This window comes from Fusarium proliferatum, assembly GCF_900067095.1.
Source record: "Fusarium proliferatum ET1 genome assembly, contig: FPRO_scaffold010, whole genome shotgun sequence".
NCBI classification, from domain to species: Eukaryota; Fungi; Ascomycota; class Sordariomycetes; order Hypocreales; family Nectriaceae; genus Fusarium; species Fusarium proliferatum.
In genome coordinates, this window is record NW_022194799.1 from 166615 (window position 1) to 179932 (window position 13318).

Here is a 13318-nt window from a genome sequence, read left to right on the forward strand (position 1 = left end):
ACATTGGCTTTCACACCAATGCACTATTCATTCAGGCTCAACGGACTATTCACCCAACGACACAAGAGGCCTACGGCTACTGTTGGACCCTCCATCAGTCGCCATTAATAAACCTGACCGCCTTTACAAAGATGAACAGGAACTTCAAAAGAGTCTTAAAAGTGCCCCTCACCACAGAAGGTCTTGACCCCGCCAACTTCGTGGTAGCCAACAGAATTCTTCTGCTTAGCATAAAAGTCCTCGCTCCAGCCAGGCTTGAACGAGCCGCATTTCCTGCTGATGTCACCGACAATAATGTTCCAGACTCTGTCGCCGTAGCAAGTCTGGGGCGTGCCCCATACCCCAAAAGGAGGAGGCGAGTTGGCGATGGTGACATAGTTGCAGTAAAATACTGCCACGTTGCCTCTGACAGAATAGATGTGGTGACCAGACTGAAACTGGCGACCATTGCCACATTGGTTACCCAAGTCATGGACAGCATTGTCCGTGGAAGCACGGTCCATCTCCTCTGAATCTCCATGAATCGCAGCCCTGTGCCTCCTTGTCTTCGGTCAAGACCGGAAACGTCGTCATTGGCCGTGACTTGGTCTACCCGAGACTCATTCTTGGGCCTATCGCCGTCGGTAAGCTGGGAATGGTGGGCAACGCCAGCTTCGTGAGCCTAGGGTCAGATCTATTTTATTGAGTATTTGGCGCCTGACGAGGCCTTTTGGACTGGCTTATTATATCATATCGACAGATTTGACGAGTCAGTATAAGGATCTCTGTCCTTTCGGGTACAGTTAATGCCTAGTCCATATGCTGATTTAAATTGGCGGTTGCTGTTTCCAATGCGCCCTGTGCAACTGATGGAAGCGAAATGATTCCCATCTATGCAGTTATCCCAAATCTTTATACAGCCTTTATCCAAACTACAAGTCTACATGCCTTGAATATTCCTTGGCCGGTATTCGCTCTCCAAATACTCCAGCTCCTCCTTTGTAAACTTTACATTCAGCGCCTCCACCGACTCCTTAATTCTCTTCTCGGAATTCAACCCCAAAATCGGATAACATCCTTTCTGCAGAACCCACGCCGTAGCAACAAGCGCCATACTAATCCCTTTATCAGCAGCAACTTTCTCAACCCGATTTACAATCTCCAGATTCGCATCTGCAAACCACGCTTCCGTCTTCTTATCACTCTGACTCCTAATCGACTGATTCGCTTCATCATTCTTGCTCGACAAAGGCTTGGCGAGAAGACCACGCGCGATGGGACTCCAGGGAATGACGCCGACGCCCGTGGCTTCGCAAAATGGGAGCATTTCTCGTTCCTCTTCGCGGTAGAGGAGGTTGTAGAAGGGCTGCATGGAGATGAAAGGCGTCCAGCCTTTGGATTGGGCGATGTATTGGAGGCGGGCGAACTCCCAGGTGTACATTGATGAGGCGCCGATGTAGCGGACCTTGCCGGATTGCACGACGTCGTGAAGAGCGCGCATGATCTCTTCGGGGGGTGTTTCACGATCTAGACGGTGGATTTGAAGGACATCTGCACTCTCAGCATGTCGTTTACTTTATCAAGTCAGACAGACTTACCAATGTAGTCGGTTCCAAGACGTTCAAGACATTTATCAACAGCATGGAAAACATGCTTCCTACTCAACCCCATCTGATTCACAAGTGGCCCGTCATTGATACTAGGAGGTCTTGTACCATCGTCCATGACCGGGTTAAAGATTTTTGACAAGATAACGACCTTTTGACGAGGAATGTTGAACTTCTTCAACGCCTTGCCAATGATGACCTCCGACTCGCCATTGGAGTACGTATCAGCTGTATCCCAGGTGTTGATGCCCTGGTCGTAAGCAGCTTTGAGAAGCTTCAGGCCATCTTCCTCGTCGAGAACCCAGGGCGAGCCTTGCCATGAGCTCGAGCCAAAGGTCATGCAGCCGAGGATGACTTTTGAGATCTTGAGGCCAGTGTTGCCGAGTCTGGGCTGTTAGCAGAGGACTGGCTGGTGGTGGAGGTGCTTACCTAACGTATTCCATTTTGAAGACACTTGCGAGGATGGTACGAGATGGTGATGTGAGTAATGAACTGGTCTTTCTGTTATGTTTTTAAATGCCGCTTTTATGCCATTACCCTGTTGGAAATTTACTTACCCGGCTCGAGGCAACGGGTCATCTTGATGCCGATCTCGCCAACGCTGATATCGCCGAACATTTCCTTCCCCGCATTATTCCACCGGGATCATCAACCCCTCACCTCCAACGCCATTCGATCGGCCATCCTTCCAATTGGTCAGCGAGTCATTCATAATGGGTTTTCGTTCGGGCTAATATCCGCTGAGATCGTGGGGAAGTCATACAGAGGAGGTCATGTTTTAAACCACCAAGACAAGACCCATTGCAGCATCGACAATCAGCCCAATACCCGCAAGTCATCATGGCACCAAATATTCAGACTATTCCTATTCCTTCAGCGACAGTTCAATCGCACGCCTCGAATTTGTTGCAACTCCCTGACAAGACTGTGCTCTGTACGTGGTTTGGTGGTTCACAAGAAGGACTGCCTGACATCAGCATCTGGCTGTCTCGACTAGAACCAAGATCATCATCTTGGACTACACCACAGAAAATCTCGTTTGATGAGAATAGAAGTTGTCAAAATCCAGTCTTGTTCAGAGCGCCTAATAATGGTGATATCTGGTTACTTCACACTTCGCAAGACGCGGGTAATCAGGATGGCGCTTATATCCTGAAGCGCACATCGTCTGATCAGGGCCGTACTTGGTCTGAGGCTAGTCGACTACTGCCTGACGTGACTGGTATCTTTATCAGACAACCCATCGTTATCAATGGAGACGGTACCTGGATCTTGCCAGTTTTCTACTGTCGCACAGAACCTGGCCATAGATGGATTGGCAGTGACGACATCTCTGGAGTCCTTTACTCAGATGATAATGGTGTATCATGGAAAGAGAAGCAAGCACCAGATAGCGTCGGCTCAGTCCACATGAACATCCTCCCCCCAGCATCTGGCTCTTCATCTTGGGTAGCATTCTACCGCAGCCGCTGGGCAGACAATGTCTACCGCTCAACATCCAAAAACGGCATCGACTGGGAAACACCAAGAGCAACAACCCTCCCAAACCCCAACAGCGGTATCTGTGCAGCCCGCTTATCATCAGGCCATATCGCCATCGTCTTCAACAGATCCAACGCCTCAGCTGACACCCTCAAGAGACAAGGCTTATACGATGACATCACGCCTGAGGATGATAAGCGACCCAATCAGGTCACCAAGACAGGAAAGGATGCCATTTGGGGAACGCCGAGAAAGACGTTGACGCTTGGAGTTTCGGAGGATGAGGGGCTGACGTGGAGAGAGCGTGTGCTTGAGGATGGGGATGGGTTCTGTGGGACGAACAGTTCTTCGGGACAAGAGAATAGGGAGCTGAGTTATCCGAGTACTTATATTGAGAAGGATGGGGATAGGGATGTTGCGCACGTGGCGTATACTTGGCATCGGCAGCATATTAAATATGTGAGGATTGATAATGTTGAGGCATGGGTTAGATCCAATTAAGAAATAGATCTGAATTATATAAATCGCCTAAGAAACCGTGTTATAAATAGCGTCTGCAAAGACTGTTCTCAAGAAATGTGCATGGCTCTCCTATTGTTTTGAATTGATAGACCCTTTTGCTGATAGCTCATATCTCGCGCCGTTCACAAACGCCTTTCTTGTTTAGTGGGCTGTAAAAGTATTGTGTCTCTGTTATAATATCTATAATATGGTAATTAGGATTAATAAGTTCATGTATTTACTAATAAACCAGAATTTTACGCATCTGTACAGTTCTATGTATTAATGTTACATACCCTTAACTCTGTTGACTACCCCAGACGTCATTTCCAGTCCAGCCTGTTTACCCTACGTTAGAACGTAACCATTCCCTGGCTTTGTCTCGTATCTGAGATAGGTGTAAGGCCCATTCTAGTTACTCGCTTCGATTTGCACTCAATGTTTCAGCGCTGGCTCGGTCTGGTTTCCGGTCGAGACTGGTGCAATATCCGCGTGCCTCCACCCAACCAATAGGATTTCTGACCGCCGCCCCATGAGGGTACCAAGCGGACCACGCATTCAGTGCTTGCCACTAGGTTACCTAGATCAGGTGTAAACCATAGATCAAGAGCGACGATGCAAAAGATTGCCAACGTCAGAATGTTGTTAAAAAGAAGGGCATATTTAGGGTCAAGACATAATATCCACTTGCACTACAGTATCTGGGAGCACTTCAAGAAACAGTCAACGCGTACATAATACTTCCTTGCAAAAATACTCATCATGACTCAAACAAAGGATCATGTTCTCATAACCGGAGCCGGTGGATTCATAGGACAAGAACTCATCACATCTCTCCTCAAAGACATGCCCAACGCTCTCTTCACTCTCACCGACATCATCACACCCCCCATTCCCTCAGGAGCAGATCACCAGGTCACATCCCTCAAAGCAGACCTAACAGACCCATCAGCTGTTACATCCCTGCTATCCAACCGCTTCAGCCACGTCTACATCCTTCATGGTCTCATGTCCGGTGGTGCAGAAGCCAATCTAGATCTAGGACTCAAGATCAACGTTGACTCGGTGCGAAGTATCCTTGACGTGCTACGAACTGAATATCCTGGTACAAAGGTGATATTCGCTAGCTCATGCGCTATCTATGGTCAGACAGATCTAGTGACAGAGTTTGGCACACTTCCTCAGCCTAAGAGTTCATACGGCATTCAGAAATTGCTTGTAGAGCTTTTGATCAACGATTACTCTCGTCGTGGTCTTCTCGACGGACGTATCGTTCGATTACCCACTGTTATTGTCCGTCCAGGCGCACCATCAGCAGCTGCATCAAGCTTTGCATCAGGCATTGTCCGAGAGTCTCTCCAGGGAGTCCCCAACATTCTACCCGTTAGCAGAGACCTCCAGCTTTGGGTCTGTAGTCCTGCTACAGTTATCAAGAACCTCATCAAGATAAAAGACGTTCCAAAGGAGAAGTTCGGCGACTCGAGAGTGGTCAACCTGCCGGGCATCACTGTCACCGTGCAGGAGATATTGGACGCTCTGAAGGAGGTTGGTGGTGAGAAGGCGCTTGCGCAGATTGAGGAGAAGAGAGATCCGGCTATTGAGGCTATTGTAAATAGTTGGCCAGCGAAATTCGATGTATCTAGGGCTTATGGTCTTGGACTTGAGGCAGATGGAAAAGTGTTGGATGCTGTCAAGGCGTTCCAGGCAAAGATTGCCAAGGCTTAGTCTACCAATACATTGATGCTGCAATAGCAATTATGTGTAACGTGGCGATTGACAGGAGAACAAGACGTGTACGTGTGCTAGGCTTGCCCGTTCTGACCGACGTGCAGGATAATGTACACGTATCCGAGTGTTGGCTGCGGAAGTGTCGTACCTTGTTAATATTTCTAGATTTTATGAATCGCACTCAAGCCGTCATCCATACAAGAGATACGCCATGAGCTGGGAACTGGCCCACAATGGTGCAATAGCTAATGTCGGTGTAAGGCCAAGGCGAATGTCAGGCAATAGAAGTAGGAGTTAAAGCATGGAACAAGAGTGAAAGATTTGCCGAGTAATATTGTTTACATATGCTACTTGGCGAGTACATCCATGCGCTATCAAATTGTTCTCAGTTACGAAAACCCTCTATAACTTCGACAAGAGACGCGTGTACGTATTACCAACCACCATATGATCAACATCCAACGTATTCACCAAGCTAGGTCTCGCTTCACTCAGCGATGTGATGCCGCAGAGACGCATCGAAGTCTCAAGCTCATCTTTAAGAACTGTGATTTGTTAGCTTGGCCGCTGCAATTTAGACAGGAGAACTTACTGTGACATAGATGTTCTGCACCATCCTGGCCATGAATAAGAGAGTATAGGAATGGCCGACCAATACCAACAGCTGTTGCGCCAAGGGTGATGGCCTTCAGAATGTCGGATCCCCGCTCGAAGCCGCCGTCGATGTAGACTTCCAGCTGATCAAAGACTTCTGGGCAGTTCTTCCGTAGTTCCAGTAGGACTAGAATACTGGCTTGGGCACTGGGAAACATTAGCTTTAGTTTGTGACTGGAAGAAGGAATGACTTGCCCATCCAACGATCGTCCACCATGGTTACTTAACAGCACACCCTCAACACCATACTCCGCCGCCTTAATAACGTCTTCCGCAGTCTGAACACCCTTCAAGACAATCGGCAATCCCCCGCTAGCCTCGCGTATCCAAGCTAAGTCATCCCAACACAACGACTTGTCAATATACTGCGCCATGAGACGACCAAACCCACTCCCCTTCTTATCCTTGCTGCTCTCACCGCCACTTATCGCCGACTTGACAGTTTGTTCCTGTGCCGCTCTCTCATCCGCTTCGCGCTTCCCAGGCACAGGCGCATCAACCGTTACAAAGATTGCTTTGACGCCAAGATGACGTACGGTCTTGAGTAGCTCGACGGTCTTTTCGTGGTTGGAGTTGACGTATAGCTGGAAGAAAAATGGCTGTTTTGGTGGAGCGGCTTTAACGATTGACTTGAGCGAAAACGAAGCATTACTTGAGATCTATGATGCATCATTAGTAGAGAGCTTTGAGTACTGATTCATGGGGTTGCTTACACATTGGATGATGCCCTCGTTGGCCGCAGCCCGACTAAGCGCCAACTCTCCATCAGGATGCGCGAGTCTCGCCATAGCAGCAGGAGAAATAAAGAACGGCGCACTACTATCGAAGCCGAGAATACTGGTCTTGTAGGTCACCTGCGAAACATTTCTTAAGATCCTAGGTCTGATCATGACTCTCCGCACCAGCTCCTTATTCTTCCCGTGGGTGACGAGATCTGTTGCAGCAGACGAGTAGAACGCCCATGTTTTGGCGGAGAGCAAATATCGCGCTGCGTTTTCATAGTCTGGAGCGCTCAAGATCGTGTCTATTGCTGGGATTGTTTTAGTTGTTGGTGTCGAGAGAATCTCGTTCGTTTGTGTTGGTGATGCTGGAGGCGGTATGGGATCGATCTCGGTAATTTTAGGGGTCGGTCGAGTAATTGCAGACTCCTCGAGGAGGCCGATTAATTTCTCACTTGGAAGGTCTTCGATGATATCGGGCGCGTGGACATCATTGTAGAGTTCCGTGGCATCAGAACCAGCCAGATTCAACAGCACTACCCATCACGATTAGTCTCGCCGCAACCCCCAAATTTACTCAACATACCTTCTGGACCACCAGGATGCTCATTAATGAAATGTGTAATATCCCAGACCTTGGAATGAACAGCTATCCAGCAGTCACTCGCGGTGTTATGCTGCTTCAAGTCGTCCAAAGACACTCTTCTCGTCTCAATTGATGTCTCCATGATTGCCGATAGTGTTGACTGAACCTCCGAGAACAAAACAAGCTGTAGACCTTGAAAATAAGCTAAACACCAACGCTGCAATTTACTATCTCCACAAGCTGTGTACAGCCCGGGAATGCCGACTATCGGGATGGGTCACGGAGAACCCTCCCATTGGCTGCTTTCGCCCCCCCGGGAATGTCTCCGGGCGTTCAACCCCGCGTTGGGCCTTGGAGTTTTGGTGCACTTAAGAGCTCGGAGATAGCATAGACCATTACTGCATCAAGCAAGTCTTCACTACACAATCAGTTCTCTATCATTCACTAGTCAAGTCGTCAAAATGGAGCGCAGCACTATCCAAGCAAAGGCAAAGCCCCTCCCCAAAGGAGTCTACACCCCCGTCGTCACACTCTACAAAGCAGATGACCCAACTCAACAAGTAGACCATGAAGCAATGCACACCCAATGTCAAGCCCTGATCAAGGCAGGCATGCATGGTCTTGTCTATCTCGGCACGAATGGCGAACTAGTTCTCCTCGCGCGAGAAGAGCGCAAAGCCATCATCAAGACAGCCGTACAGGCCGCTTCTGCAGCCGGTGGACCTGACTACCCCATTGTGGCAGGCATCTCAGCACAGTCCACACAAGAGACGATCCAGAACGTCAAAGATGCAGCGGAGGCGGGTGCTGGTTTTGGGCTGCTTCTGCCGCCGAATTACTGGCCTAAAGCACTGCCCAGCCAAGCTCTAGTGTCGTACTTTAAAGAGGTTGCGGCTGCTTCACCGATACCCATTGTTATTTACAACTTCCCCGCTGTTACATCTGGTATTGATCTTGACTCTGATCAACTAGCTACTTTGGCTTCTGAACCGAATATCGTGGCGGTGAAGTTGACCTGCGGAAACGTTGGAAAGCTCGCTCGATTAACAGCGCTATTCTCCCATGAGCAGTTCGGTGTTTACGGCGGAAGCAGTGATTATCTCCTCCCCACGCTGCACAGCGGCGGAAGCGGTTGTGTTACAGGGATGGGTAACATTTTTCCATCGAGTACAGCGGGTGTCTATGATTTATGGAAGGCGGGAAAGATTGACGAGGCGAATAAGCTTCAAGGACTTGTCGCTCATGCCGAGTGGGCGTGTAAGAAGGGTATTAGCAATACTAAATATGGAGCGTGGCATTTCCTGGGTAAGGAGATTGGGCTGGATAATGAGACAGCTTGGCATATGAGGAAGCCGTATCAGCCACTTGATGATAAGGCCAAGGAGTGGACGGTCAAGACGCTGAGTGTTCTGGCGGATACGGAGAAGCAATTGAGAAAGCAATAGACTGTGTATTATTGCCATAGTTGGTACATCCCCGACTGAAGTAAAATTCGTGTTCGGTCATTCTCAGTTCGCCGCTGCGGGTAATTCTGATCGATGCGCGCCCCTTGACAAGAATCCATGGGCCCCGACCCTGTCTGGATCAAAGCTCAATGGCAAGACAACAACACGCACCGTGAACAGGTATACGCGTAACTGCTCTGCCTGTAGGTATCTCCAACATGAACTTAGGTTTGTAGAACCTGTTTGACGAAACGCCTTGACGGTTAAGGTCTATTGCAGTTAGCCGAATGCGATGCATTACCTCATCGCCATCTCATGAACGTAGTCCATCTTTCGCATTTGTTCCCAAGATCACAAGCCATCGCGAAAGAAACATTAGTGGACATCACAATAATCGGCCAAATAACCGACACCGACATGATCACATTTCCTGCACTGATGCTGCAATCATCTTTCGATGATGTCTTGGGTGGCACAGATATCACCAAGCGGGCGGCCATCTCCTTCGGTCTTCCCTCCTACTGGCCAGCTAATCCTGCCCTCCAATCCAACACTATCAGTGCGTCTCCAAGCACGACTCATTCAGAACTCTAAACGCGCTAGTCTCTCTCCCCCAGATTCGATACCCCATACCCCGCATTCACTCCCCATGCCAAGTTTTGATCCCATAAAAAGGACTTGATATCCCCGATATTGAAGTCGCCAATCCAGTGATATTTTAATCACCAGGATCAAACAACACTGTCAACACTTGCAAATTTCTGTTTGTGATCATGGCTCTGAGGAACTCCATCTCGGATGAGAAGGATGTCGAGGCTATTGCCTCTCATCTCGATCACGCCAACACTGCGGCTACCAATGGTGGTTTGTCCGCTGAGGACATGGAGTTTGTTGCCAACTTTCCTGAGGAGAAGAAGAAGAAGGTCTTGGCAAAGATCGATGTAAGTTGATTGGTTTCATTCTGGGCAGACAAGATCTGACTTGTTCAGTGGCGACTCATGCCGATGCTGGCTATTCTCTACCTCGTCACGTATATCGACAAAGCGAATATCGGAAACGCCAAGATCGAGGGGATGCTCCCGGATCTTGGTATGAATGGAGAGCAGTACAACATTGCTCTCTCAATCTACTTCATTCCTTGTATGTTCAGCCCTAGAGTGATATTGGACAGTTCTAATTTGGGCAGATATTCTCGCCGAGGTTCCTAGCAATATGATTCTCAACAAGTTCGCAAAGCCTTCTCAGTATATGGCTACCATCATGTTCATCTGGGGTATCGTCGTGGTCTGCACTGGTCTGATTCACAACTTTAGCCAACTCTGCGCCATCCGTATCCTCCTTGGTCTCTTTGAGTATGTACTCACCCGCCATCACACCTTATGTGTGCTAACATCACCAGGGCTGGCTTCTTCCCCGGCGCTATCCTCATCATCTCGAAATGGTATCTTCCCCACGAGACGCAAACCCGAGTCGCAATTCTATATACTTCCGCCGCCACTGGAGGTGCTTTCTCCGGCCTCTTCGCTTACGCCATCGCTAAAATGGACGGAATTGGTGGCCAGACTGGGTGGAGATGGATCTTCTTCATCGAGGGAATCTTTACAATCGTCATGTCCTTCGCTACATGGTTCTTACTCATCGATTCACCCACTCTCTCCTACTGGCTCACCGACGAAGAGAAGCGATATCTCGTTTTGCGCCAAGCTTCGCGAAGAGTCACCAACTCAGGCGAATACCGCGAGAAGACGTTCGACAAGGGAGCTTTGTTCGAGGTTCTCAAGGACTGGAAGGCATATCTTCTCGTCATCATGTCCTGGTCCAACGCGGCACCCAACTACGGTCTCAAGTTCTCCATGCCCACTATTGTCCAGGGAATGGGCTTCACATCCAGCAACGCCCAACTCATGACTATTCCTCCTTATCTCTGCGGAGCTATCTCGTCGTACCTCCTCGCTCGATTTGCTGATAAGCATAAGTGGAGAATGCCCTTCATCGTTGGTCCTCAGCTTTGCATCATCATTGCCTTCTCTATCCTCATGACGAAAGCCGAGTTTATCGTTCAGAACCTCGGAGTGTGCTATTTCGCAGTCTGTCTCGCTTGCGCTGGCATGTATCCCATCTTGCCGGGTACCAGTGCCTGGAATATCGACAATAACCTCAACCCGACGAAGCGAGCCATCAGCATTGGCTTTGTTACCTGCGCGGGTACTATTGGTGGTATCTATGGCAGCTACATCTATATCGACAAGGAGAAGCCTAAATACACGACGGGATATGGTGCATCGCTTGGATTCGCCGTGGCAGGAATCTTGGCCGCTGTTACCCTCGAGACTGCTTTGGTCATGATCAACAAGAAACGGTCGAAGATCAGCGAGGCTGAGGTTCGAAGCAAGTACACAGAGGAGGAACTCGAGATCATGGGCGAGAAGAGCCCCCTATACCAGTACAAGCTGTAGTAGAAGTAGTGATAAGGAATGCTTTCAACATACTTCAATTCATAAAAGTTGCCAAGCCTTTGCTCCTTGCCACAGTGAGGTGAAATAAGTAGGGTCATAGTTAAAGAGAAGTATTTCCTGCGTTAATCCGAACTACCTGTTGAATAGTGTATATCGAAACAAAATTATGTACTTATAAAGGACTATGCACTTCGAAGCTGTGATGTAAGCAGGTATGCACTTATGCCGCTGACATGTCAGGAAATATGCACTTATCTACCCAGGATGTCAGCAGAGATAGATTCTGCAGCCTGGGCCTCAGCCTTCTTTTATCTCAACCTCGCCATCTCATTGACCTACTCCTGAATCTACAGCCCTCTAAGAACTATTATGCGTCTTCTTACGGTTGCCAATGATGGCGAACTGCGCCTAGCTGATTTTGTTGGCGATTACATTCCGCCCTATAGCATTCTTTCGCACACTTGGGGAAAGGACTCTGAAGAGGTGACCTTTCAAGACATGGTTGAGGGTAAAGGGAAGAACAAGCTTGGCTATCAGAAACTCCGGTTCTGCGAGAAGCAAAGTGCAAATGATAACATTCAGTTCTTCTGGATAGATACCTGCTGTATCGATAAAACAAGCAGCGCAGAGCTTTCTGAGGCAATTAACTCCATGTACCACTGGTACCGCGACGCAGATAAGTGCTACGTGTACCTCTCCGATGTATCAATCAACGGTTCTGTCGGAAGCTCCCTATTCTCTCAGCAGACGTGGGAGACAGCGTTCAGAGAGAGCCGTTGGTTTACTCGAGGCTGGACGCTTCAAGAGCTCGTTGCGCCGTCATGTGTCGAATTTTATTCCCTGGAAGGTGAACGACTTGGAGACAGAGCATCGATGATACAGGAGATCGAAGATATCACGGGAATTAATACGGAAGCTCTGCAAGGAAGCCCTCTTTCTCGATTTGGTTTCGAGGAGCGAATGTCATGGGCAAGAGGCCGTGAAACCAAACGTGAGGAGGACGCTGCATACTCCTTACTGGGAGTCTTTGGCGTACATATGCCGCTTGTATACGGAGAGGGACGGAGAAATGCATTCATTCGACTTCAAAGAGTGATTCAAGAGTCTGCAAGGAACTTTGGGTCTGAAGGTTTTCATTTCATCTTGCAGAGGGGTACAGCATTGCACGAGACCGACGAGGCGTTCAGATTCCTTATGGGAGATATGAACAGAGATGGCTGTCCAGATTTGGTCGCTATCAAGTCGAGAGACACTACTAGCAGCATGATTGAACTCAGCGTCTTTTCTGGAGCTTCACTATTCAGGACATACATCTCAGAAACAGTAATTGGCCTGCCAGTGACAACGGCGACACATTATGATTTCGCCTTGGCAGACTGGGACGGTGACAAGGTTTTGGATCTCGTCGTCATCAAGAAAGGCAGCACCGATACCAAGACCACCGAGGTCTACATCCTTTCAGGCGCTTCTAATTTCCAAGACATCATTCTACAAACCAGGACCGCGCTGCACGAGACTGATGATACGTGGGCCTTCTCAATGGGGAGATGGAACGCTGGCAGGAAGCCCGACTTATTCGCCATCAAGAAATCCAGCACAGGCACTAACAGTACTGAAGTGCACATACTGTCCGGGGCGTCGGGCTTCCAGAAATTCATTCTACAAACAGGCACTTGCTTGCATGAAACTGATGATGCGTTCGACTTTGCCGTCGCAGATTGGAACGCTGACGGCTGCCCAGATCTGGTTGTGGTATGGAAGAGCAACAATAGCAATCGCTACTCTCTACTGCATGTGCTCTCTGGTGCTTCGACCTACCAGGACTTTATGCTGCACGCGGAAATACCACTCCTTGACACTCTCGGCATGTACGAGTTCATGGTCACTGAGTGGACGCGCAATGGGAGACTGGACTTAGTAGGAATTCGGAAGAGCGAAACTGGGACTAATAGCACAGAAGTGCATATCATGACGGGACTATAGTAAGACAAAGACGCAGGTTTAGAAATAAGGTCGCTGATATATGATGTCTCTTTAATGTTGATGTGACACATTGGAACATGAAATGGTGCATAACTAAATGACCTATAAACTCAGAATACCTCTGGCCAGAACCGATTAACGAAGTCTTGTACGCCTGAGGTGGATAAAGAAATTCACA

The 13318-nt window shown here is 48.7% G+C and overlaps 8 protein-coding genes across 8 annotated transcripts; 5 read left to right on the forward strand and 3 right to left on the reverse strand.

The window, feature by feature from the left end:
• Positions 1–155: 155 nt before the first annotated feature.
• On the reverse strand, positions 156–503 carry FPRO_11453 (uncharacterized protein; the record flags this gene model as incomplete). Its single annotated transcript, XM_031220931.1, has 1 exon — positions 156–503. The coding sequence occupies one exon, from the start codon at positions 501–503 to the stop codon at positions 156–158; it is 348 nt and encodes a 115-aa protein (XP_031086540.1).
• Positions 504–919: 416 nt separating this feature from the next.
• On the reverse strand, positions 920–2029 carry FPRO_11454 (related to aryl-alcohol dehydrogenases; the record flags this gene model as incomplete). The annotated part of the gene is made up of 3 exons (XM_031220932.1): positions 920–1530; positions 1578–1972; positions 2016–2029. The coding sequence occupies 3 exons, from the start codon at positions 2027–2029 to the stop codon at positions 920–922; spliced, it is 1020 nt and encodes a 339-aa protein (XP_031086541.1).
• A 397-nt stretch (positions 2030–2426) lies between these two features.
• On the forward strand, positions 2427–3569 carry FPRO_11455 (uncharacterized protein; the record flags this gene model as incomplete). Its single annotated transcript, XM_031220933.1, has 1 exon — positions 2427–3569. One exon carries the CDS (start codon positions 2427–2429, stop codon positions 3567–3569), a length of 1143 nt encoding a protein of 380 aa, XP_031086542.1.
• A 762-nt stretch (positions 3570–4331) lies between these two features.
• On the forward strand, positions 4332–5294 carry FPRO_11456 (uncharacterized protein; the record flags this gene model as incomplete). The annotated part of the gene is made up of 1 exon (XM_031220934.1): positions 4332–5294. The coding sequence occupies one exon, from the start codon at positions 4332–4334 to the stop codon at positions 5292–5294; it is 963 nt and encodes a 320-aa protein (XP_031086543.1).
• A 405-nt stretch (positions 5295–5699) lies between these two features.
• On the reverse strand, positions 5700–7398 carry FPRO_11457 (putative CYB2-lactate dehydrogenase cytochrome b2; the record flags this gene model as incomplete). Its single annotated transcript, XM_031220935.1, has 5 exons — positions 5700–5842; positions 5890–6098; positions 6156–6610; positions 6665–7206; positions 7257–7398. 5 exons carry the CDS (start codon positions 7396–7398, stop codon positions 5700–5702), a joined length of 1491 nt encoding a protein of 496 aa, XP_031086544.1.
• A 319-nt stretch (positions 7399–7717) lies between these two features.
• FPRO_11458 (uncharacterized protein) lies at positions 7718–8701 on the forward strand (the record flags this gene model as incomplete). Its single annotated transcript, XM_031220936.1, has 1 exon — positions 7718–8701. One exon carries the CDS (start codon positions 7718–7720, stop codon positions 8699–8701), a length of 984 nt encoding a protein of 327 aa, XP_031086545.1.
• Positions 8702–9474: 773 nt separating this feature from the next.
• Positions 9475–11157, forward strand: FPRO_11459 (uncharacterized protein; the record flags this gene model as incomplete). The annotated part of the gene is made up of 4 exons (XM_031220938.1): positions 9475–9642; positions 9691–9841; positions 9888–10053; positions 10101–11157. 4 exons carry the CDS (start codon positions 9475–9477, stop codon positions 11155–11157), a joined length of 1542 nt encoding a protein of 513 aa, XP_031086546.1.
• Positions 11158–11526: 369 nt separating this feature from the next.
• FPRO_11460 (uncharacterized protein) lies at positions 11527–13140 on the forward strand (the record flags this gene model as incomplete). The annotated part of the gene is made up of 1 exon (XM_031220939.1): positions 11527–13140. The coding sequence occupies one exon, from the start codon at positions 11527–11529 to the stop codon at positions 13138–13140; it is 1614 nt and encodes a 537-aa protein (XP_031086547.1).
• Positions 13141–13318: the final 178 nt, after the last annotated feature.